General features: G+C 42.7%; 1 protein-coding gene across 1 annotated transcript in view; it reads right to left on the minus strand.

The window, feature by feature from the left end:
* LOC127643277 (polypeptide N-acetylgalactosaminyltransferase 9) overlaps positions 1–26950 on the minus strand; it is a 151738-nt gene that overhangs the window by 110830 nt on the left and 13958 nt on the right. The window contains exon 2 of the mRNA XM_052125946.1: positions 19550–19730. Coding sequence (XP_051981906.1) covers positions 19550–19730 — 181 coding nt within the window. The remainder of the gene's footprint in view (positions 1–19549; positions 19731–26950) is intronic.

Raw genomic sequence — 26950 nt, forward strand, 5'->3', positions numbered from 1 at the left:
TTCAGCTGGGTTTACTGCACATGCGCCCGCTTCAGCATTGGCTAAGCACCACGCGTCTAGCCGGGCTTGGGCCACAGGCCGCCAGCCCATCAAGGTGACTCAGACCTGTATTTCAGCTCTGCAGCCGTGGACAGTGGCCGAGTGGTATCAGCGAGGAGTGACAATGGGAGCTGTATCTCGCTGAAAAGTCATCTCGACAGACGCGTCCAACACGGGTTGGGGCGCGGTCTGCGAGGGCTCTCCGGTTTTCGGCCTATGGTCAGTTCAGGAAAAGCTCCTTCACATAAATTGTCTGGAAATGATAGCGGTCGAGTACGCACTCGTGCGCTTTCTCCCGGTCATTCAGGGTCACCACGTCCTGGTCCGTTCGGACAACAGATCTGTGGTATCCTACCTAAACCGTCAGGGCTGTGTCAGATCCAGGAACCTTTTCCATCTGACGGAACGCATACTGAGTTGGTCCCAGTGCCACCTGCGCTCGCTGAGGGCGACGCACGTGCCAGGCCACCTGAACGACGGCCCGGACAGACTGTCCAGAGACAATATTCCCCCAGGGGAATGGTCCCTGCACGCTCAAATAGTCCAGACGTTATGGCACCTATTCGGCAGAGCAGAGATAGACCTCTTTGCGTCAGAAGAGAACTCTCACTGCCCGATATTTTTCTCGAAAAGCGAGGACGCGCTGGCCCAGGACTGGCCCAGGCGCCCGCTTTACGCCTTCCCCCCCGTCTCGCTATTGCCACAGGTAATGCAGAGGATCAGGGAAACGCGTCACTCGGTGCTCCTCATAGCCCCGCGTTGGGAGAATCAGACATGGTTCCCGGAGCTTACGCAGCTGTCACTGACAGCACCGTGGTCCATCCCAGTGAGAGCAGATCTCCTCTCTCAAGCTCGCGGCACAATCTGGCATCCCCACCCAGAGCGCTGGGCACTGCATGCGTGGGTGATCAACGACTACCCGTCGCTCTGCCAGAAGGAGTAATAAATACCATTATACACGCTAGAGCCCCTTCCACAAGAAGACTCTATGCGTCAAAATGGTCTGTGTTCTCAAAATGGTGCACCGACAGAGACCTGGACCCGCGGACATGTGGGGTGTCGTCGCTGCTCGTATTCCTACAAGAGCTGCTGGATAAGGGCAGATCCCCATCCACGCTCAAAGTGTATGTGGCAGCCGTTGCGGCGTTCGCTGAACCCCTGCACGGCCAGTCATGGGGAAAAAACGAGCTGGTCATCCGCTTCCTTAGGGGAGCTAGAAGGATGAACCCCCCGCGCCCCCCATCGGTTCCTATCTGGGATCTTTCTATAGTTCTCAAAACTATGAAAGCCCCCCCTTTCGAACCACTTCAATCCGTGGATTTGAAATACCTTTCACTCAAAACCGTTTTTCTGACTGCCCTGTCATCAGTCCAACATGTGGGAGACCTTCACGCGCTGTCTGTCAGCGCTGCGTGTCTTGAGTTTGGACCAAGTGACTCCAAGGTCATTTTAAAACCTAGACACGGCTATGTTCCCAAGGTGATCGGTACTCCTTTCAGAGCACAGGTCATTTCCCTATCGGCGCTACCAGCATCCGATAGTGAACGCGACGCCAATCTCCTTTGCCCAGTCAGAGCACTGAGATTGTATACCGCGCGCTCCGCCGCTTTCAGACGCTCTGAGCAGCTTTTCGTTTCGTTCGGAGGGCGCACCAAAGGCCTCGCCGCCTCGAAACAGACACTATCTAGATGGATAGTGGACGCTATTGCTGCTGCATACGCGTCAAAAGACCTGCCATGCCCGTTGGGCATTAGGGCTCACTCCACTAGAGGCATGGCATCCTCCTGGGCATGGTTCAGCGGGATTCCCATTCACGACATATGTGTGGCAGCGGGATGGACTTCCCCCTCCACATTTGTCAGATTTTACAATATGGAAGTGCCCGCTCTGCAGGCAAAACTACTAGCGGTTTAATACGCTACAGCTCCCCTGGTGAGCTGCACTGATGGGACACATTCCACACAGACCGGCACCGCCACTCTGTCGTTCCCTTCCCACTATGTGCTTATATATTACACAAACACTGACCCGCATTCTTGCCGGCCAAATCTTATTTCCCCACTCATAAGGGCTCCCCGGGTTCCCCTTAATTCCCTGGGGCTCATACAGAGGATGCTTGGCGCGACGGCGTTGACAATGGGTTCCCGTAAGCGTAAGCTAGCTTACGCAATACGAGAGAACCTCTCGTAAGAGAACGTATCGGTTACCTAACGTAACCTCGGTTCTCTCTAGATGAGGGAACGAGTATTGCGTAGCCGGCGCGTGCTCACGCCACGCAGCGACTTTTCGCTTCAGTCAATGAAAACCAGGGTTCCAGCCTACGAACTACGCTTATATGCACTCTAGTCACGCCCTTTTTGGCGGGCTTTGATGCAGTGAGCGCGCGGACGCCTCTCATTGGATGCGAGTTCGCCCAAGCTCGTCTATAGGCTGCAGCAGTTGCCGCAGAGCAACCAATGAGCTCGCTAGCTAGCCCGCTCAAGGTCTGCAGCTGCTGCACTGCGTTGACAATGGATACAAAATTAAGGATAATTTTTTGGCTTCAATATCTCAGAAAAGATGAATCTTTCCCGTAGCGTAAGCTAGCTTACGCAATACTCGTTCCCTCATCTAGAGAGAACCGAGGTTACGTTAGGTAACCGATACGTTTTCATATTGACAAAAACACGTAATTGAGTGGTGAATGTGTTTGCAATTAAATAATGATCATGTTTGCAAAATTATTGCAAATAAAGAAAGCAAAAATATTGCAGAATACACTTAGATTAAGCTGAAAATGCTAGAGCAAAGTTTTATTAGAAACATATGCATTTATGAGATAAATGACACCCTAGAGCATTTCTGAGATTGGTAAAAACAAGAAAGGAATGAAAGAACTATAAAATAACCTGACACCTCAAAACTAAAGATTAGTTGTCTTACCTCAAATAAGACTTACATACAGACTGTTACTAAGTAGCCCTCAACACATGCCTTAAAGGGACAGTTAACCCTCATGTTGTTACAATTCCGTATCACTTTTTCCCCCTAGAAACACAAAATAAGATGTAAGGCAGACTACAGGAACCAGAATTCTCAGTCAACATTCACTTTCATTGCATTTTTTTTTTCCAAACATTAAAAATGAATGACGACTGAGGCTTCTGTCTAGGATTTTGCATTCCATGGAAGAGGAGAATTCTTATTGGTCTAAAACAACAATCAATTTTTTTATTTATATGTATTTTAACTGTTGCCCTTTTCTAGTGGAGAAAGTCATTCCAATATTACCGCTATTTCACACTGTAAATGCTCACTGGTTACAATGGCAACCATAAGTACTTGAGTATTTGATCAACATCTTATTTTAAAGCCCCTCCCTCCCCCACCCATCCATCCTAAGCTGTGGGGGAACCACGTCGCTCCTAGCCTGTGTGGACTTTACTCTCTATTTTAATATGGCTGAGGATTACAGGCCTCAGGAATGGGTTATATTTCATAAAATATGATTAGAGCGAATTTAACAGATAAAAAGCTCAGAGCTGTCACATTATTGAGCAGTACCAAAGTTGTTTGCACACGAGAAAGTATATTGAACAAATAATTAATCGAATTATATAGAGCCAGGACAGTAAAAGTGTAGATGCATCGATATTGCATAAAAACTCATTTTGAGCTAGTAGATGAACTGGTATCGCTAAATAATAAGACAATACAACTTTAAGCATTTTATTATTATTTATTAGTGAATATAGAACTTCCTTTGTCTCACTGAATATATTAAATTTTTATAACAGAATGGTGGATTATAAAATCTATATCTATTTCTTATTTATAGCTGACTCTATATCAGGCCATGTTCAGCATCTCTGCTACAGTATGTGGAATACACTTTATTTAAAGGGCACCTATTATGGAATTTTGAAAATTACCTTTCATGTAATGTGTAACATAAATTTAAGTGAACAAAAACATCCTGCAAAGTTTTATATATGAAAGTTCACCGTAAAAAAAGTTATTGTCTCTCAAAAGTAGGAGTCGACTCTGAGTCAATGTAATGAATCGATTTTCCAACGAGTCATTTTCCTTTTCGTTGTGACGTCAAGACGGAAAATTATCAAATTGGCCGCGCCCACTCATTGCGCGAGCAGACACCAGGGAAAACTTGAAAACATCATGTCGACAACAAGACGCTGTGTTCTGAAGTGCATATCAAAAGCGACCTTTTTTTCACTGCCCAGGGACGAGCATGTGAAGAATCAGTGGCTAGAGTTTATATTTACAACTATACCACACAAGTATAGCCCGAACCTTGTGCTGTGTTCGCGTCATTTTAATGACGATTGCTTTACGAACATGAATGCTTTCAAGTGTGGATTCGCGAGCCGGTTGATACTAAAGGAAGGTTCAGTACCAAGTTTATTTGGATCAGCTTCCTCCTCCGAATCACACCCTGTAAGTTTTATTAATAATTGTTGCTTTTATGTGTTTTTTAGCATGCTTAATAAGTATTTGTGTGTGTTGTGTAAGTTACGCTCAGCGCAGCTTCTAGGTCTCCAATGTCAATTTTTTTGAAATATGTGAAATGTTTGTCGATGTTATTGGAGTTATCATAAAGAATAGAGCAATAACTTGTAGTAATGCAGTGCTTTATCAATATGTTTATGCGTTGGGCTAATGCAAACAATAACTGATTGGGTGTTTACCACCGAACTTTGGGCTATGATCGCTAACATAAATCAACTCAAATTCCTTCTCTGATTTTGATTTTTTTTACTACAAAGTGGTGATTGGCGTTCCGTTTCCGACAATCTCTGCACAGAGTATACCAATCACAACTGACTGGGTCATCTGACCAATCACCGCAGATTAGCGTCACGCAAAGGAGGGGTTTGGAAAAATGAGTCGTTGAACGAATCATTTGGGAGTCGGTGAGCAAATCAGGTAAACATAAATGCATATTATAAGACAACAAAAGTGTTTTTTGTCATTGCATGCATGTAAAACTGTTGTTGGGGACTCCCAAAACAATATTAGGAACATTTTAAATGCCATAATAGGTACCCTTTAAGATACACGTTATTTCTCTTTTACATTGCAACTTGAAAACATTTGAGAGTTTCAGGAAATCAGCTTTGATTGTAAGAGATTAAATAAAAGAATGCGAGAAATGGAATAAAAGAGAATGGTAGGATAATCACCTAACTACAGGTAGAGGACTACTTCAACTCTTCAACTACGCACAACTCACAAAATACGTTATTTACATGTTAGATCAACCAAGAAACATGGAGGAATGTAAAAATGCAAAGATAAATGTATCCCAAACAAGTTGAGACAACGTTGTTAAGTATTCACTGGATAATAAAAACCAGGCATTACCACATAGTTATTTCATATTTAAACTATTTATGAATTACATTTCCAGCAAAAACAACTATATTGTGATATCTAACATTAACGTGATATAAAATTGCCCTTAAAATGATACAAGATTTTGGATATACCACCCACCCCTATATATGAAAAGTGGTTTAAAGCATCGTTCTGATTTAGTTTTCATTTATGCAGCCAACATAACAATTACAAATCACAGTGGCCTAATGCTGCACTAAAACCATTAGTGTGTAATTTGTAATACCAGAGGGTAATATTTGCATGGCCACTTCCTTCATTACAACATCCATAAATTATTTTCAGGTCCGAATTGAGGAGAAGCAGGTAAGCGCTGATTGCAGCTGAATTGCACCCTGGCCAGTGCTCTCATTCCACATATTTGTTTTTCAAATTAAAGTCTAATTACTATTTATTCATTTGGCTTAAACATTTAACACGTTCAATGTTAATGCATTATATAAACTCTACAATATTGAAGCACTTGTCCAGGAAGTATTAATGGCATTCGTCCATCACATTTAGCTGTGCCACCCAGATATAAGATTAGCCTCTATCCTCCACCAGCCCACACCAGGGGTGGATTGGGAAGAGAAAACGGCCTGGGATTTTTAACAGAAACTGGGCTTTTCTGCATATCGCTGCCCCCTTTCGGCATATCATGGCACCATTCTATGGCCTGTCTGCATAACGAAATGGCTCATTTCAGATTATCGCGACCGGCCCATTTCTCCCAATTTCGCCAGTCCGTGCCAGTCCCCAAAGTGTGTCGGCCCACCTGGAAAATGCCCGGAATGCCAGATTACCAATCCAATCAACCCCTGGCCCACACCATTCATTTCCAATAACTCACAATAATCCTCACTTTACTCTAGATTTCTCCCACACGTACTCCATTAGAATCAGTGAAAAATTCTTCTGATAGCATTGTGTATTTTTATCCATCCATCCATCCATCCATCCATCCATCCATCCATCAGTCCTATCCATTAGATACCCTCCTACCCCCTGCCCCCTCCAACAATCACCTCCTGTCAATGATATTTAATGACTTGGCCTGTCCTCCACAGAAAATCGCTTTAGCCGATCTATTGGAGTAACAGCTTACCTTGATTTAGTTTTTTTTTAAATGTGCACTTACATATTCACACATATAAAAGTTTCTCATAGAGTTTGTGAGTCAATAATGGTGATGTTAAATGTTGACTTTAGGGAGCAGCATTTGGAGAACAGTACAGCTGCAATGATTTATCACTTCAGCACTCCACTGATATCCAAAACCGTATCAGTTACCTAACGTAACCTCGGTTCTCTCTAGATGAGGGAACGAGTATTGCGTAAGCTAGCTTACGCTATGGGAAAGAGTCATCTTTTCTGAGATATTGAAGCCAAAAAAATTATCCTTAATTTTTGTATCCATTGTCAACGCAGTGCGGCAGCTGCAGACCTTGAGCGGGCTATCTAGCGAGCTCATAGGTTGCTCTGCGGCAACTGCTGCAGCCTATAGACGAGCTTGGGCGAACTCGCATCCAATGAGAGGCGTCCGCGCGCTCACTGCATCAAAGCCCGCCAAAATGGGCGTGACTAGAGTGCATATAAGCGTAGTTCGTAGGCTGGAAACCTGGTTTTCATTGACTGAAGCGAAAAGTCGCCGTGGCGCGAGCACGGCCGGCTACGCAACACTCGTTCCCTCATCTAGAGAGAGCCGAGGTTAGGTAACCGATACGTTCTCTTACGAGAGGTTCTCTCGTATTGCGTAAGCTAGCTTACGCTACGGGAACCCATTGTCAACGCCGTGCGCGCCAAGCATCCTCTGTATGAGCCCCAGGGAATTAAGGGGGGACCCGGGGGAGCCCTTATGAGTGGGGAAATAATATTTGGCCGGCAAGAATGCGGGTCATTGATTGTGTAATACATAAGCACATAGTGGGAAGGGAACGACAGAGCGGCGGTGCCGGTCTGTGTGGAATGTGACCCATCAGTGCAGCTCACCAGGGGAGCTGTAGCGAATTAAACCGCTAGTAGTTTTGCCTGCAGAGCGGGCACTTCCATATTGGAGCGCGCAGTATACAATCTCAGTGCTCTGACCGGGCAAAGGAGATTGGCGTTGCGTTCGCTATCAGGTGCTGGCAGCGCCGATAGGGAAATTACCTGTGCTCTGAAAGGAGTACCGATCACCTTGGGAACATAGCCGTGTCTAGGCTTTAAAATGACCTTGGAGTCACTTGGTCCAAACTCAAGACACGCAGCGCTGACAGACAGCGCATGAAGGTCTCCCACACGTTTGACTGATGACAGGGCAGTCAGAAAAACGGTTTTGAGTGAAAGGTATTTCAAATCCACGGATTGAAGTGGTTCGAAAGGGGGGGCTTTCATAGTTTCGAGAACTATAGAAAGATCCCAGATAGGAACCTATGGGGGGCGCGGGGGGTTCATCCTTCTAGCTGCCCTGAGGAAGCGGATGACCAGCTCATTTTTACACCATGACTGGCCGTGCAGGGGTTCAGCGAACGCCGCAACGGCCGCCACATACACTTTGAGCGTGGATGGGGATCTGCCCTTATCCAGCAGCTCTTGTAGGAATACGAGCAGCGACGACACCCCACATGTCCGCGGGTCCAGGTCTCTGTCGGTGCACCATTTTGAGAACACAGACCATTTTGACGCATAGAGTCTTCTCGTGGAAGGGGCTCTAGCGTGTATGATGGTGTTTATTACTCCTTCTGGCAGAGCGACGGGTAGTCGTTGATCACCCACGCATGCAGCCCAGCTCTGGGTGGGGATGCCAGATTGTGCCGCTGAGCTTGAGAGAGGAGATCTGCTCTCACTGGGATGGGCCACGGCGCTGTAAGTGACAGCTGTGTAAGCTCCGGGAACCATGTCTGATTCTCCCAATGCGGGGCTATGAGGAGCACCGAGTGACGCGTTTCCCTGATCCTCTGCATTACCTGTGGCAATAGCGAGACGGGAGGGAAGGCGTAAAGCGGGCGTCTGGGCCAGTCCTGGTCCGCTATCATTTCCAGACAATTTATGTGAAGGAGCTTTTCCTGAACTGACCATAGGCCGAAAACCGGAGAGCCCTCGCAGACCGCGCCCCAACCCGTGTTGGACGCGTCTGTCGAGATGACTTTTCGGCGAGATACAGCTCCCATTGTCACTCCCCGCTGATACCATTCGGCCACTGTCCAGGGCTGCAGAGCTGATATACAGGTCTGAGTCACCTTGATGGGCTGGCGGCCTGTGGCCCAAACCCGGCGAGACGCGGGTGTTTAGCCAATGCTGAAGCGGCGCATGTGCAGTAAACCCAGCTGAAGTACTGCTGCGGCTGAGGCCATGTAACCTAGCACTCTCTGGAATTTCTTCAGAGGCGTGAGGCTGTTCATCTGAAAAGATGCGGCTAGTCGCTGAACACGGCGCGGCTGTGTAGATAAGCGAGCCGTCATTGCCACGGAGTCTAGTTCTATTCCAAGGAAGGAAATTGTCTGACTGGGCTGTAGTGAGCTCTTGGTCCAATTGACTGCAAGACCCAAACTGTTCAGATGGCTGAGGAGAACTGCTCTGTGAGACAGAAGCTCCATATGTGACTGTGCCATAATCAGCCAGTCGTCCAAATAGTTCAAAATTCGCAAACCCTGACTCCACAGGGGTGTGAGTGCCGCATCCATGCACTTCGTGAAAGTACGGGGTGCTAAGGACAGGCCAAACGGGAGGACGGTGTATTGATTAACCTGGCCGTCGAAGGCGAATCTCAAGAATGGCCTGTGACGGGGATTTATCTGAATCTGAAAGTATGCATCTTTCAGATCGAGAGAAATAAACCAGTCCCTCTGGCGCACATGCGCGAGGAGTTTCCTGATTGTAAGCATTTTGAATGGTCTTTTGCAAGCACCTTGTTCAAAACCCTGAGATCTAATATGGGTCTGAGGCCGCCGTCTTTCTTGGGAACAAGAAAATAACGGCTGTAAAGCGCCGACTCGCTCAGAGAGGGTGGCACTTTCTCTATGGCCCTTTGCACAGAAGGCTTGCTATTTCTGAACGAAGCATGCACGCTGCTTCCGTGTTCACAGTGGTTTCGAGCCAGCTCTGAAGCGAGGAGGGCGGCGATCGAACTGTAGCAAATAGCCCTGTTGTATTGTGCTTAACACCCACTTGGATATCCCTGGAATAGCTTCCCACGCTTTGAAGCGTAACGCTAGAGGGTGAATGGCCAATTCGCTCTGATTGCCGCACACAGAGCTGAACAAAATGTGAGAGCTGCTTTAGTGTGTTCATGCATGATTGCTCGCAGACAGCATGAACAGGCTGTTTTGTGAGTGACTTTCCGATTGGAATGAATGGGGAAAGAGTCACATCTGTTACGTGATGCGCAAGCATAGTCATGGGCACGGGACTTACACACAGAGGAATGTTTGCTGGCCGTGTAACAGAGCTGGCAGAGAATGGGCGCAGCGACATATTCGTGGGCGCATTTATTGACTCTAGCGCTCGAGCGGTTCAGTAATCGCTTTATGTGAGCGTGCTCTGGTGGGGGCACGGGATGTGTTATGCTTGTGTGTAGGGGCTGAACACTGGGTTGTGGGCACATTTTCTACACATAAGACATGTTTGCTCTTTACAAGATTTATTTGGGTCGCCATGAAAACGGGCGCTTGAGTGCAGGCAAGCGGGCAGTGTCACCGGCTTGTTGGCTGCTAAAATCACCACTGTAGTAGCCTGAGAGAAGGGGACTGACAGGGGCAAAGCTTTGACGGTGGTCTGACCTCGGCGGGACTGAGCCGTCGTTTGTTCAACAAAGTTAGGAAGACTTCGGTTGCTCTGGTTTCAGCGTTACCTTAAATCGAGGCCCGCGGGGGGGCGGCGGTCTGCGGCGGCTGTCTGAGCGCGATCGAGGACGGCCGCCCTGTCGACGCTGAGAAGTCTGAGATTGTTGAGCTGGGCAGTGTGAAGAGGCTCGTGCAGGAGGCTGATCACGTGAGCGGCCTGCAGAGGAGCTAGCGCGACGCGATACCACTCACCGCGGAGCCGAAGAGACCGGATGGAGAGAGCGGTGCGTTGAGGAATGTAGAGCGCTCTGCTTCTCCCATGTCGGCTAGCGTTAACCACAGATGTCTCTCGGTCACAGTCAGCGCGGCCATGCACTTCCCTATAGCTTGGGCTGCAGCTTTGGTAGCGCTGGAGGGCGAGGTCCGTAGCACTCCGTATGTCTGCAACCGCCTCTGGATGCCTACTTTCCTCATCCCACTCCCGCAGAAGGTCCGCTTGGAGGATCTGTAGGACGGCCATAGAGTGCAGAGCAGATGCAGCTTGGCCGGGCGGCGAATAGGCGCGCCAACACAGGCGGAAGTTGTTCTGCAGGCCTTAGACGGGAGCACTGGTTTAGACCACCATCTCGCGGAGGGCGGGCAAAGGTGTGCTGCTACCGCATCCTCGACCGGAGGGATGGAAGCGTAGCCCTTCTCAGTGGCGCCGCCCACCGAAGCAAGAGAGGTGGAGACGTGGGATCGGACCCTGGCCGAGAAAGGCGCTGCTCCATGATTTGGAAAGCTCGGCGTGGAGTTCGGCAGGGAGGGAGCGGCTTGGGTAGCGGAAGTGCTGGCGGCGGCTCTGTAGAAAGCAGCCGTCAAGTCTGTTGGGTGCCTGCTCAAGGGGCGGTGACCACTCGAGCCCGAGGCAGTCGACGGCCTGTGTGAGGAGGCGTGTTAGTTCCCCTTTGACTCGGCGCGGTCCTGCTGGATTCCTGGGCCGAGGAGGAGGCGCGTGAGCCTGACCACTCCTCGCTGTCCGAGCCATGATGGAACAGCCCTTATCCTCCGCTTCTTCGTCCGAGATGGCAGCAGAGCAGCCGCCGGGCGGCAACTGCGCGTCCCGGTGGGCGGGAGGGTGAAGGCGATGCTCGAGGGATGGGCTCCAGCGCAGGCAATCGCTTCAACCATTGTTTCCGCAGCCTTTGAGAGCGGCGCTTTTTCTGCGTGGCTGAACGGAAGGCGCGCGGGCGGCTTTGGTCCTGAGTGCTTCGAGTCGAGCCTGCAGGGTCGACATCGGCAGCTCCTCGCAGAGATCACATCCGCCTGGCGAGGGCGAGCTCTGCATGCCCCAGTCCCAGGCAGAGAGCGCAGATGATGTGGCAGTCTCCGGTGCTGAGAGGAGCGCGCATGAGGCGCAAGTGGAGCGAGGCATCTTAAAAAGACGCCAGTACTTTTTGTGAAGTTCTTAAGAACTAGCTTGCTTTTAAAAAGGATACGTCGCTGGATGGCGTAGCTCGCAGGATCGGCTGAAGGTGGCGAAGACGGCCGCTTCTTCGAACGCTGTCCACGCTTGCTTGATGCCCCTCGAACGGCGACGCGGCTTCCAGTTCAGTGATGCGAAGAGCTTCGCTGAAGAGATGAAAATCAGGGTTCCAGCCTACTGAACTACGCTTATATGCACTCTAGTCATGCCCATTTTGGCGGGCTTTGATGCAGTGAGCGCGGACACCTCTCATTGGATGCGAGTTCGCCCAAGCTCGTCTATAGGCTGCAGCAGTTGCCGCAGAGCAACCTATGAGCTCGCTACATAGCCCGCTCAAGGTCTGCAGCTGCCGCGACTGCGTTGACAATGGATACAAAAATTAAGGATAATTTTTTGGCTTCAATATCTCAGAAAAGATGAATCTTTCCCGTAGCGTAAGCTAGCTTACGCAATACGAGAGAACCTCTCGTAAGAGAACATTCAGTCAAATTATGTAAAATAATGAGTTTTCAAAGGTATTTCCTGAACATGGCATGTCTTCCATTGGTCAAAAAAAGGAAGTCTTGCCCCAAACTTAATCTATTAGTTTGGTCAATGTTGCTTTGTTGCTTAAACAGACAGAGTAATGTTCTAAAACATTTCCACAGTGCTTACACTTTTATGAGAAATTAACCTTGATTATAGTTGTCTCTCCACATTAAACTGGGATAAGACAAAGTATTTTAATATGAAAAATATACACACACATCATCACCTTTAAATGTGGGCAACAGTTAGTGATTAAGGCAGAGATATGAATCCAAGCATGAATTTGAAATATTTCTTATGTCTAATAAAGTGTGATTACACAAACTTAAGCATGCGTGAAGCAAAAGGCTGGATTCCAATGCATATAAAAACAAAACATTATGATATTTACTGTGGCAGCTGAGCAAATATCATTCAAAGCTATTTATAACCTTCCTCCAACACCATGTAGTTCCTGCAGTCATAGCAGCATAAGGAAGGTTTGATTGATCAGGCCATTAAAGTATTTATTTTGCTTCCCAGTGGGTCGCTATTCTTCCAATGCCTTATTTCTTTTCCCTCAATTGTTCATGCAAAGCCCCATGAATGCAAAACTGATGCCACCAGCAGTACTATTCCATGAAATGTGCATGCACACATGCATTTTTAAAATAAATCTGGGTAAAGCAGTCTGCATATTATCAAAGCAGAGAAAAGCTTCACTATGTTCAGGTGAAATAGCAATAGTGTCAAAACAACAATTCTGTGTCACATTCTTTATCAGTATCCTTGTGTTGTTTTTTGAGCTTCAATATCTAAACACCCTTTAAGCTGGGTACATTTACAAGGGAAACAAAAGTGCACAAGATTTTAGGGGCATATGTACTTTTATTTTTTTAGGTTTAAGGTTAAGCGAATGTTGGTGCATTTTGTTGATTTAAAACTTGATAAAGCATTAACATTCACCTCATTTGTTTTTGGGAAAACATTTAGGACTTCAAGAGCAATACAGTGGACATTTCACTTCCTACAGGGTGACTACTTTGAAGACGCTAAAATATAACACATTTTTTATTTATTTTGGATTTTGTTTAGTCACAACATAATTCCCAAAGTTCCATTTGCTATTCAATTTTTTTGATGACTTTACTATTATTCTATAATGTGATAAAAAAAATTATAATAAAGAATGAGTAAGTGTTTCAAAACTTTTGTCCGGTAGTGTACATACACACACACATATATAGTGCAAATTTAAATACAAATCTGTTATTCAATATTATCTGTTACGGTGCAAGGGAATATAATGTCAGAAGAGGTAGGATGAACTGGATTAATATAAAAAGACTAAACTGTGTATTGCACATAATTATTGCTCAATGGGGACGTTTTTAACTGTTCGTGAGAAGGATATCCTGAGGGAAAAAACTGTTTCTGTGCCTGACTTTTCTAGTGCTCAGAGCACTGAACCATCAGCCAGAAGGCAACAGTTCAAAAAGGTTGTGGGCTGAGGTGGGGTCCAGAGTGATTTATCCAGCCTTTTTCCTCACTCTGGAAGTGTACAGTTCTTGAAGGGATGGCAGGGGGCAACTAATAATCCGCTCAGCAGTCCAAACTGTCCTTTGTAGTCTTCTGATATCCGATTTCATAGCAAACCAAAGTTATGTAATTTTCATGAGATCAGGATGCTTAATTCCTTTAGTGACTCAGAAGGCAAACTACGCAAACTGCGTGTACAAATAACGCAGACTTTTTTCAAAAAATTGTCTTTGATTTAAGTGTATTTTGTCTTGTTCATTTGTAAGATTTTATTCTTTTTGAGGCATAAACCTTATGTTCTAACACCCATTTTTTTAGCACTGTAGGTTGGTTAATCATAGACTGATGGGACTGAATCAATTTACAGTATATGAAAAATGACATACTTTTCCCACACAATATGAGCTGAGCTCTGTGGGTCGTTCATATAGATTCACAACCATAAGTAATTTTACACTTTCATTGCTCTAGTTACTACATCCAATCTAAGCCATTGCTCAAGTCTGAATTTATACCGCTGGACAGAGGGAGGCAGGCAAGCAGATATGGGTTTTATCAGGATGAGAGATGGACTCATCCCTGAGAAATAGAGCTAAAGCTGCCTGTCCAGTTATCTTAATTTGACCTGGATACAAGACATGACAGAAACCTAGATTAAGACTTATTTCTACCTCTCTCTCTCTCTCTCTCTCTCTCTCTCTCTCTCTATCTCTCTATCTATCTCTCTCTCTCTCTCTCTCTCTCTCTCTCCAACTCTCCTTGATCATTTATCTCTATGAGATTTAACCTCTAACTGGTCTGCTCTGCATGTTTTCAGTCTAGGAGCAACTGTCTGATGGCAATCATCCCTTTATTATAAGCATCATCATTTTGCCTTGTCACTGCACCATGTTTTCAATGATAATGTCTCATTAGCAGGAGAAGAAGTGCTGAAGAAGTTGATGCATCTGAACACCCTTTTGACCTCATTTCCACTAATCCAGTTGTTTTCAACTGGTGGGTCATGACTAGTGGTGGACAGATATTTGGGTTTTCTATTGGCGGAGGCAGATACCGATATCTAAAACATAGGGTTGCCAATAGCATTATACTGTACTATATTATACTGTAGCAAATCTTTTAATTATGGGAAATGACATGTCACCATCAGGAAATAAAAATGGCTGAAATGCAATAAACACTTATTATTACGTGTATTAAAAATTTTTAATAATTTTTGGTAGTTAAAAAACCCCCACATAGATCCATTTTAAAAAGATGGTTTGCTGGTCTTAACTGGTTTAAGCTGGTTTAGCTGGTCGGACAGTGCCATATGTGTCCAAAGCCATAAAGCCAGAAAACAGAACCACCTAACCAGGTTTGGAGGCCAGCTAAGACCAACAAACCAGTTTAGGCTGGTTTGATCATTTATTTTTTCAGCAGGGCTGGGTCACCACTGATGTTCAAGGTAAAATCTGTGTCCTGAAGTAAAACCAGTGGAGCATCAAAGGTAGAGGATAAGAGGGATTTCTATAATTCCATCTATTCTTTTGAACATGTGCACAATCACTGTTAGCATGTCTGGGACCGGGTAGATACATGAAGAATGTGCCAATCCATTTCATTCATTTTGAAGTGTTCAGTCTCCTTGCAAATGATGTCATCCTTATCCAAGTCAATAATAAAATTCCTCCTTGATGTAGTTATATCGATCTGTTTTCTTTGGTTGGTGGCAAATTAATTTGCGTCAAGTACTTTGAAGTGAGGTCAGCCTGACATTTTTAAGTGACAACTTTTCTTGCACTTGTATTAAAATATGCATCCTTTGTTTGGGAAAGTACATCAAATGGACATTCGACCAGAGAGACTGAAGAACGAGTTATCCCAGGCATCTAAAATTAATCATACTTTAAGAGAAATGGCCATCAATTACACTGCCCCTCAGGACATCAAAGACCTTTAGAGAGCTACTCCTCAATTAGAAACACATCAACTGTGGTTTGAAGTGGATGGGCATAAGAAACATAGAGCACTCTGAGGCTCAGTGCTATTGGCTGAATGCTATTGATTGTTTCCTTGATGATGAAATACTGTAAAAAAATAATAATCTTTTTTAAACCGTTTGTAGCAGATTTTGCAACAACAATCTAATATGACAATAAAACCAATATGTGTTTGACTGTAGACTAGAACTAGATTTAATAAAAGAAACCAATGTTCAAAAAGTAATTTATTAAAAAATAATACAAATAAACAATGATTCCCTAAAGTAATATGGCTCATTGCCATAACTGTAGGTCGCTTGCCATGCAACTTGGCACATACATTTTGAATTCAATTGATGTCACATTTGTGTATCAGCTATTTTTACAAAGGCTTTGAATCATCCAATCAGAATTCAAACAGATTTAACAGATCTGTTTAAAAAAATACTTTCTAACATTTTTAATAGGCCAATCATTAGTGAATGTGTTTCAGTGTTAAATATAAAATTGTGGAAGTGAGGAATGTGGAAACATGTTTTAATTTTTGGAGCCTGTGAATTTTTATTTTTTTCACACTTTTGACCAGTTTGTAGATGGTCTATGTGTCTCAGAATTCCTTATGACACTTAAGTTTCCACTCTCATAACAAGAACTGTAGGACTTCAATATGCGTGTAATAATAGGAGTAGCCACTTATGCAATGTGAGGTTGGATTTGCAATGGGTTGGATAGTAAAAGTCAGAGGGAGATATCTTAGGTAACACATGTTTGTGTAGACGAGCAAGAATGATTGTCTTTTTTAAGGGATGCACGCAGGAAGCATTATTGCCAAGACACACATATACACAAAATGAATAATTTTTTTCAAATCAATCATTGCAAAGAACAACCTTTAGATGCAAAACAGCTTAAGAAAGCTATCAGTGTGTTAAACACATCTTTTTGAAATAATCAGAGGTTTTCATGGACGTTTCCAAATTTTCATGCGTTAGCTTTCACATACGTTTACAGCTGATAACTAAATAAAAGTAGTAACGTTACTAACTTAAAGCTAAAGTCTCATATGTACCGTTGAATTCAGATTAATTAGTGAATCAATTTGTTCGAATGGTTCATGTAAATTAACCACTTAAAAAAAATCAATAGATTCATTCATTTGTTGCTGCACAGAAGTCCTTTGCAGCATTTCATGAGTCGTGATATTTTGCTAGATGCTTCTCGTCACTGTTTTCGTGTTTTCCAGTTGTATTAGTTGCATTTTGTATACATTTATCTGTTAATTTAAAGACTGTCACTCTAACTGTGACTCTCATTGTTTTTGGCTCAGATAAATACTGCTTTAACTATAAAAACAAACAATAACATCTGTTGTTTAAAAAGATTAAATTAGCCCTACTAAACAACTTCAGCTAATTAGTTAATTTTACTTAGTAGCTCGTAGAATATCTAGCCACACTTTCAAAAGGGAAGATTGCCTATAGTTTAACTATTTTAAATTATAAGTAGCTTGGAGAGTTACGGTTTCATTGCTAAAAACCCTTACAAAAATCGAGAGTTCATGGCAAATTGTCCATTGTTGCCAAAGGTTTGCCAGAGGTTCACCACTACTGGTGAAGAGCTGCAAACTTCAGGCGAACATTTGCACCGTAACATAAGCTCATTTGCATGTGAAAATAAAGAGCAGCAAATGTGCGGTAAGTTTGCGTCCAGCTTAGATTTTATTGTAAGGGAACCAATAACGAAGGGCTTAGGACCAATGAGGAACCAAACCAGCAAATAAATAAATAAAATAGTGGAGAAGCCATTAGCATGCCTTGTGTCGTCATATCTATTCCTTTCCTGTTTCATGTTAACAGATATCAATGCCACAGATAGCACAAATCATCTGTCAATCAATGGATCTGTGCTTTGTCTCTCTGTTCTAAATATAACTTGATTGTGGAGCAGAGGGGGGCGGGGCCCGGTCGGAATATCGCGCGCCCGGTCCCCAATCGGCCTGATGAGGGGCGCGAGGGATAAAGGCGGCCGGTGACGATTGTTCGAGAGAGAGAGAATTACGGGCATGTCCGTCATGTCTGTTTGTTTATGTTGTGTTTTAAGTTTCTTATTAAATTATTATTTATGTTGACAAGCCGGTTCTCGCCTCCTCCTTGCCCATCCTTCAACTGTTTTACATCGGTGCCGAAAACCGGGAAGGAGGAGGGATGCCCGTCGCAGAGTCCTCGACACTGCCGTCCACCCTGGGGAGCGCCGCTGCCATCTGCCGGGTGACGGAGTAGCCCGACCACCCGGATGAACAGAGAACGGCCGTCGTCCGCGGGGCAAGTGGGGACGGGATACCCCGACTGCCTGGAGCGAGGGAGCCGCTGCCGGGGCGGAGGAGTGCTCTGCCGTCCCCAGAGACGCGGAGGGGTCGAGGGAAGACCGCCGTCCGCGAGGGGAGGAGGGAAGAAACTCTCCGACCGCCCGGAGTGGTAGAGCCTCTTCCAGGGGCGGAGGAGGGTCCCCATTTGCCGCCAGAAAAGCGGAGGCGCGTTCTACCCGCTGGGGGTCGAAGGTTTCACTCCGGTTCGCCCGGGGTTGGAGCGGCTGTCGTCCGCCTGAGTGTGGAGGAGTGTTCGAGGACCACGCGACGGTACATCAGAGAACCGGTGAGTGAGCTTTTTCTCTCTCTCCTCTCTCTCTTCCTTTCGCACCGTGTTTGCCTTTTCCCTCGCCTATTTTGTTGTTGTTTTTCCCCTCCTGTCTCCTCCCAGGTCGAGGAAGGCAGGGATGACCACGCGGGACGCGAGATACACCCCACCCAAGGGATAGAGGGGGTGTACGTCATGCCGGTGGCACCCCGGCCTGAGATAACGCCGGGAGGAATGTGGAGCGGAGGGGGGCGGGGCCGGGTCGGAATATCGCGCCCGGTCCCCAATCGGCCTGATGAGGCGCGCGAGGGATAAAGGCGGCCGGTGACGATTGTTCGAGAGAGAGAGAATTACGGGCATGTCCGTCATGTGTGTTTGTTTATGTGTTTTTGAGTTTTCATTAAATTATGATTTATATTGACAAGCCGGTTCTCGCCTCCTCCTTGCCCATCCTTTAACTGTTTTACATTGATATAAATGGCCAATAATATTCCACAACTGTTTCTAAGGCCTATTTTCCATATAAAATACCCATGGACACTTATTGCATTATTAACATTCCTAACATTAACACTATGCTAGTGGGCAGGGATAATATTCCTACACAGTAATATATCCTTTCTCTGACAAAACGTTTTTGGTTTTAAATTTTTTTTCCTTTACTGCTAGCTATTGACTCTATTAATGAGATTCTCTCCTGAAGGGTGTTGTGACGCTAAAATGTAGGGAGTGATTCAGCCACTGGGCTATTTATAAACCCTTTTCCTTTGTACAACGCGGTCTGAAAAATCTATCCTGCAGTGTAGTTGGTTTTAAAGGGACATGGCTTTTGTGATAACACTGGCCAAAGCAGCACATTACAAAGTTGTATTTTGTAACATCCTTCCACTAGTTTTCATTTTCTTTTATACCAAATCACAGAGCTTCTCTGCTGTGAAGAACCTGCTTAAACCAGCCAAAGTGGTTAGCTGGTCTCCCTGCCTCGCAAAGCTGATCTGTCTTGATGGTTTTTAAACGTTTTTTTTTTGCAAATGACATGATTTTGCAAATTAAATGACAGATTGACATGATCAATGCACAAACTTAAAAAAAAATAAAAAATGTAACTCATTCAATGCTTTTAACATTATTAGCAACGCTTTTAATATGTGTGCGTCAGACTAGAACAAATGCCTTTGCGCACACACTGCGGCTCACCTAGACATTTATTCTTATCTCAACCTCCAAGGGCATGTTCTGTGTTTAAAGTCACTGCAGCATACTCACTTTTTCGGTCTGTAGTCCGGAATGTTCCTGTCCAGGGATATGCGATCACTGAGTTGGGCATTGTAGCCATACTCCTCATATCTCCCTTCGGCCTCTCGGCTGTTTTCCCCCAGTGTGGCCGCTGCTCCACCCTGTCCGAGACCTCCAGGACCCTCGACCAGACCCATGGGCTTGGCCAGACCTGCAGGAAAATTGGAAAAAAATGTTTTAGGTTTTAACTTCAGTGAACATGACAGCAATCTCAGCATCAGAAGAAACAGTGTGATGCACTTTGCACACAAAAGTGGAAAACATTTTCTTGATTTAGGCCATATCAACCATAACCTGTTTTCATCTGAAAAAGTAGTTTTTAGTAAATTGGTTTTCCAGAGTATGCTGTAATAGTTGGAACGCTTTTCAATAGAGGAAAATGCCATTCTAATGTGTATCAGAAGGATAAATGTAGCAAAATTAGTGCATTTTCAGACTAAAACATATTAATGTGAACATGGTCTAATAGTAAGCGCTAATCTGGCTTTTGGCAACTTCCATCAATAAGGGCACATAGGCTTTTTATACACGTTTACAAGGTACTGAGTTGATACAACAATCTTAAGGATGAAATCATCACTGCATGTGCCAAGTGACATGAAGACATTAAGAGTTTGGTTTGAGGTACTTAGCAGCAAGTAAACTAGTTTTCCACAAGCGCAAATGATTCTGCTTTGTTTTCATAGTTGCGTTTTTAAAATTTTCTTAACTTATTTTCTCGACTGTCCTGCACTTAGTCTCTAAATCCAATTATTTTCATGTGATTTCTTTACAATCATTCAGATTATTGTGGTATAGCATATCTAAATTAATCTTTAATCTTTTAACCCAAAAAATGAAATTTCTCTGATCATTTACTCACCCTCATGATTTTTAGAAGAATATCTCAGCTCTGTAGGTCCATACAGTGCAAGTGAATGGTGATCAGACCTTTGTAGTTCCAAAAATCACATAAAAGATAGACATAATCCATAAAGCTCCACTGTTTAAATCGGTATCTTCACATGCATATTGCTTCATATAGGTGTAGGTGAGAAACAGATCAAAATGTAAATATTTTATTTTTACTCTAAATCTCCACTTTCACTTTTACATCTGAAAGTCACATGTGGTCCCTGTTTAGTTTCACATCTGAAATTGAAAGTTAAAGTGGATAAAAAGTTAAAGTTCTCACCCACGCCTACTATATTGCTTCTGAAGATATGGATTCATATGGATTACTTTTATGTTTCCTTTATGTAATTTTTGGAGCTACAAATGTCTGATCACCATTCACTTGCACTATATGGATTTACAGAGCTGAGATATTTTTCTAAAAATGTTGTGTTCTGCTGAAGAAAAACATCTGGGATGGTATAAGGGTGAGTAAACGATAAGAGAATTTTCATTTTGGGGTGAACTGTCCCTTTAACGTTCCGTAGGGGCATTACAAACTGTGATTGATTGCTTTACATGCCAGATAGCTCTGTTAATAGTAAGTGGATAATGGGTGGTAGACCAGACCTTTTTTCCCAAAACAATTCTGGTTATACAAGACTAACATGAGAGAGGCCATCATTTTCCTTAAGTCGATTGTCTATAAAACTGGGTTCGTTTTTGTGGGAGTTTCCACTGATGACACACAAATAAAACAGAGGAACAAGAGCATAGGGCGATAATTGGATGTTGGACACCAAGACACCACCTTCATTTTTTGTCCCCTCTTTGATGCAGACTTCAACAGAGAAAGAGGTAGAAAACATCTGAACTGTATTTAAAGGCTTGCCACTATGGGGTATGAATTCTTTACCTTGAAAACAAACCAAAGTGTCCCGAGAAGGTATGTAACATGACTTTAATTTACAATCAAAATTGCTGTACTAAAAAATGGTATTTGTGGCGAGGTTGAGCGTCCGTCCAGGGAGAGAGGAGGTAAGGATTCTAAAGTCTGTTTCTAGTTGCAATAATTCGGGACAAGCGATAAGAGGAGCCATACCAGAGCCCAAAGAGAGGGTTTTACATATGCTTAAGCTACACGAGTGAGCTTAAAAAAATATATAGACTATTCTGAGAGTGAATAAAGAAGTGTGATGTTCCCTGAACACTGCATCCTCATTTCTGCAACGTCCAGACCTGTTACAGTATTTTTATTTTTTGTTTTGTGCATCTTAGTCTCTTATGAGGAAACATTGTTCTAACTAGGTGGTACTTGGATGTTCAGATTTGATCAAAGGTGGCTTGAAAAGTAAAATAATCCACCCTCCTATACTAATTAGAATTGATTGACGCATGAGTTGTTGCAGGCAAACTTTTACAGTTTAGAGTGCCGTCAACTTCCTGCCCATGGTTTGACACCCAAAATATGTGGGAATGAATTTGGGTGAAAAAATGATAATTACACAGAATAAATCCATTCCATCTGAGAGCTTCATAGTGAGTGCTAGGCAGTTGCTCCTAATAAGAGTCATTAGTCTTGTGGTTGAATATTCCTAAACTGCTCAAGTTTTCGGCTCAAAAAATGTGCATTATTTGAAAGCCGGGAATCAAACTTTTGCAATGCTCTTTAAAAGGAATAAAACAGAGGTAACAGAATCATTAAAGATGCTATTTCATTTTGACATTTAAAAGAGCAAAATGGTGTTTCACTGAATATGAATGACTACATAAAAATTCTAAAAGGTTTCAGAAATAAGTGTATGATCCAAGGATGTTCATTTTAAAGCCTTGAATTACAAAAGTGTTTATCACATGCAAAGGTGTTTTTAATATGAAAGAACAGACATTTTAGAACATTTCACTTGCTCTTTTTTGACCAACTTAGCCACTTGAGTCACAAAATATCTGTAAAACCTGTATTAAACATTTTATTATAGATATCTGACTGTAATGCCATTACATCCGTTTGTTAGTGTAAGTCCGTTTGTAAGTTTGAGGCCAATTAAAGTTTCCTAACATCATTGTTTTCCAAAGTATGTGGTTATGGAAAGCATTTTCAAAAGTCTCGATGGAGGAAAATGCTGTTCTAATGTGGATTAGATACATAAATGTAGTAAAATCAATGAGTTTTCAAACGAGTGTAGACGCCATATGTTGTGATTGAATGAGCCATTGTAATTGAAAGCAGTTTTAAAATACTGATAAATCAACCCGTTCTCATTCCCTAAGTGTCCAATTTTAATGCATGTGTAGAAGCGTCCACATTTGCGTGCCCCCTGGCATCCTCTCTTTGTTTTCAATGAGAAAACTTTGTCGTCAGTAATCAATCTTCTTTTTTGGGGAGAGATTTTCTCCCCTTTTCTCCCCAATTTGGTATGCCCAATACCAATGCGATCTAAATTGAGACGAGTAGTGACTCGTCTCAATCCGGGTGGCAAAGGACAAATCTCAGTTGCCTCCACATCTGAGAGAGTCAGTCCACACATCTTGTCACGTGGCTTGATGAGCACATTTCCGCGGAGACCTAGCGCGTGGAGGCTCACGCTATTCCCCGCGGCATCCATGCACAACTCACCATGCGCCCCACTGAGAGCAAGAATCACATTATAGTGAACACGAGGAGGTGAACCCAATGTGACTCTACCCACCCTAGCAACCGGGCCAACTGGATGCTTAGGAAGCCTGACTGGAGTCACTCAGCACGCCCTGGACTCGAAATTGCGACTCCAGGTGTGGTAGTCAGCGTCTTTACTTGCTGAGCTACCCAGGTCCCCCCGTTATCAATCTTTGAATATTATTTTATGTTTAACATCAATGTTTTATTATACTTATAAATATATTAGTGTGATATTATGTTATACAATCATATATATAATATTTTAGATCCCCTAACCCAACCCCTTTTTTAAACCTAACTGATAATCAACAATATAAAACATGAAAGAGACACTTTGATAAACATAATTTGATATACATTACACTATTTACAGATATTTTTAAGCACCCAACCACACATTTATGCCTAAATCTAAGCAGTTTTCAACAATTGAAAAAATAAAATACAGTCATGAATATAATAATATTCCAAAACATACTGTGGCATTGTGTGAGTAGCAGAATGAAACTGAAGGTTTTAATCAGTAAAAATATTCCCCCTCCATCCTTATCCTGTGCCAACCTGATTCTCCTGGCACGTCTCATTAAAAAAATACATGTACATTAGGGATAGGTGGATTAATACTTCCGATACTGATGAAGTATCAAGAATATCGATCCTCACATAAATATATAAATTCAGAAGTTTTTTATTTAGCAAGTGATACTATTATTTAAATTACATGAATATTAATAAGCTTCAAAATGGAAAACAAATATTATATAAGCAAATTGTTGCATGGCACAAGAACTATTTTTTCAACCGCTCATCTAAAAATGCTAAAATACACTAGCAGTCAGACAGCGCTCACCCTTTCGGTCATAGCGCTTGTTCAAAGAGGGAGCAGTGCTTTCCTGAGGTAATGACAGAAAAACAGCATCTGGAGTTATACTCACTATGTAATGACAAACCTAGACATGATATGTACAGTATTTATAATGGGCTTGTTTGACAATTTTCACAGGTTTATTTAAAATTTACAGCTGTTAAAACATTGATAATTATCTTTAATCCTCATTAATAAATTATACCCTAAGGAAAACTTTCCATGGATTTGCTGTAGTAATATTGTATTAACCACTACTGTAGTAACCATGTTTTTCTTTCTTTTTGGTAGTAACCAAGGTTTTCATACTATTAAATGGTTTTAATACAGCATTACTGTAGGATCCATATGGTAACTTGGTTTTAGTAATAGTAACTATATAATAATATCTATGGTTAATTTTAAGGTTTTATATGTGACTTATACTAAAAACAAATTAAAGGGTAAACAAAGCAGCCTAACAATTTTCTGTTTAGACCCATAATATATATATATATATATATATATATATATATATATATATATATATATATATATATATATAATTAATAATAAAGTTAATAATTTTATGCAAAGCATTTGTAAAAATGTTATTTAATAGAGGTATCAGTAATGGTATCGATATCGGCGATATTGGCCTAAAATTACTTGGTATCAGATTGAACAGAAAATAAGCGGTGTTGCCCATCCCTAATGTACATCCAAACTTGAGCTTGTGACAATCAATCACAAGACACTTGAGAGCGAATGGCATAATCACTGAGTCTCTAATGTTAAACCCATGTTATTATGGTTGAGGCAGCAATCTTTTTATTTGTTATGATGAAACTTGTGCAGGATGTGTTAAGGTGGATGCCAGGTGACCATGATCGGTGACTAAAAACCTACATTTATTTTGTATGTATTTAAGTATGTTCTTACACATGATTGTAAGACTCAGAATAGACCCGGAATGAACAGATCACTTAAGCAGTGCAAGATGTGTACAGACAGATTAAATAGACAGATAAACAACAAATTAAATATTAACCACTGTGAATAAACCTTGATGATTTCAAATGAAATGAAAATCATTCCCCAAACATAAGTAACAATGACAATATTGTACCCCAACGTACAATTAAATGATAACAAGATTCTAAAGCCCATCGCATCAGTCAGTTGACTTCAATGGTTTGTTGTTGAAAAGAATGCCTTTGCTGGATTTGTTGCAAACTGACACAAGAGGGTGCTTTTGGCGTTTGTAGATTGACGCGATGGGCTCTTGCACAAGTATCGGTCTTTGACACCTTGGGAGTGAGAACGTGTTGGATAAATTCTAACCTGTTACATTTTACTGTTCCAAGTTGCTTCAGAGATCTTTTATATGGCAATAACAACCACCACATTTTTACAGGAGAGAGTGTGATGGTCAACTAGCGTGTTACAAGTCACCGTTTACGGATACCATAAAAATTAATGTGCAGAGCCGTAAACCGACACCTCCCTGTTGCAAAAGTGTCCATGTCTTCCCTTATAAAACTCCACACATAGTTAATTCCAAAAGGATTGTTTAGTGTTAAACATGATGCATATTAGCAGATAGGCAGTCAATTCATTAAGTGATGAGCTGTTTTCTCACAATAGCAGTTTATTCAGCACACTGAAGCATCTCTACCATAGACATCTATTATTATAGACAATTGTCACCTTGCCAGTGTAATACCCATATAATTATGGGCTGCCGCATTATGCATTGCTTTGCTAATCTTGTAGGCTCCATTAGTAGAAGGGCTCTAGTTGATTGACTTAGTTGCTTAACAACTAGGGCCGTTCGATTCAACATTTTGGGAATTGACTCCCGATTACTCGATGGAATCGATTCCAAGAGTTGATTCCGGACTAATTTTTTCAATTCAGGAAGAAAAAAAAAAAAAAAAAACTGGAAGTAAAGTTAAATCTCATAATAAACAACTCACTATAAAGTGTTCTTTGCATTATTTATAACAGCATGAACAGCATTTACTATTACTAGGTCCATTCTAAAATTAAATCAGGGCATATATATACACATACCAAAGCACGAAGCTTCAATCCCATGAGATTTTTTAGTAGATGTGGCTGTATATCGAAGAACTACCGCAATCATCTAAAAAGCACCATTTTACCTATATTGAAATTGTCTGTTACCACTCACAACTTCTTGTTTAGAAAGAGGTTTAAATTATAATGCACTGTAATGGTCCACTTCCTTTTGTACACTGAATAAAATGTCCAAAAAATACACTTCAGTTTTATTTAACAATCCAGGTTGTTGTGGTTTATAAAAATATATTTTATAATGTTTATTTAAAATTTTTGTCTTTTAATTTGAATTCATAAAATAATTTTTATGTAAAATGGTGTAAAATGTAGGCTAGTAAAAAAAAAAAAAAAAAATTGGGGGTTTGCCTATGGATGAAGTAGTCAATTGGATGTGTACCTGTGGATGTATTCTAAGGCCTACCTCCATCTCGTGCCCCTTTGCTTGACATCATGGGAGAATCAAAAGAAATCAGCCAAGACCTCAGAAAAATTTTTTTGGACCTCCACAAGTCTGGTTCATCCTTGGGAGCAATTTCCAAATGAAGGTACCTGAAGTTCCACGTTCATCTGTACAAACAATAGTATGCAATTATAAACACCACAGTATCACGCAGCTATCATACCGCTCAGGAAAGAGACGCATTCTGTCTCCTAGAGATGAACATAGTTTGTTGGGAAAAGTACAAATCAACCCCAAAACTACAAAGGACCTTATGAAGATGCTGTAGAAAACAGGTAGACAAGTATCTATTTCCACAGTAAAACAAGTCCTATATCAATATACCCTGAAAGGCTGCTCAGCAAGTAAGAAGCCACTGCTCCAAAACCTCCATAAAAAAGCCAGAATACAGTTTACAAGTGCACAAAGATCTTTCGTTCTTTTGGAAACATGTTTGGCCATAATCATCAC

The sequence above is a fragment of the Xyrauchen texanus genome, chromosome 4, assembly GCF_025860055.1.
Source record: "Xyrauchen texanus isolate HMW12.3.18 chromosome 4, RBS_HiC_50CHRs, whole genome shotgun sequence".
Classification (NCBI taxonomy): Eukaryota; Metazoa; Chordata; class Actinopteri; order Cypriniformes; family Catostomidae; genus Xyrauchen; species Xyrauchen texanus.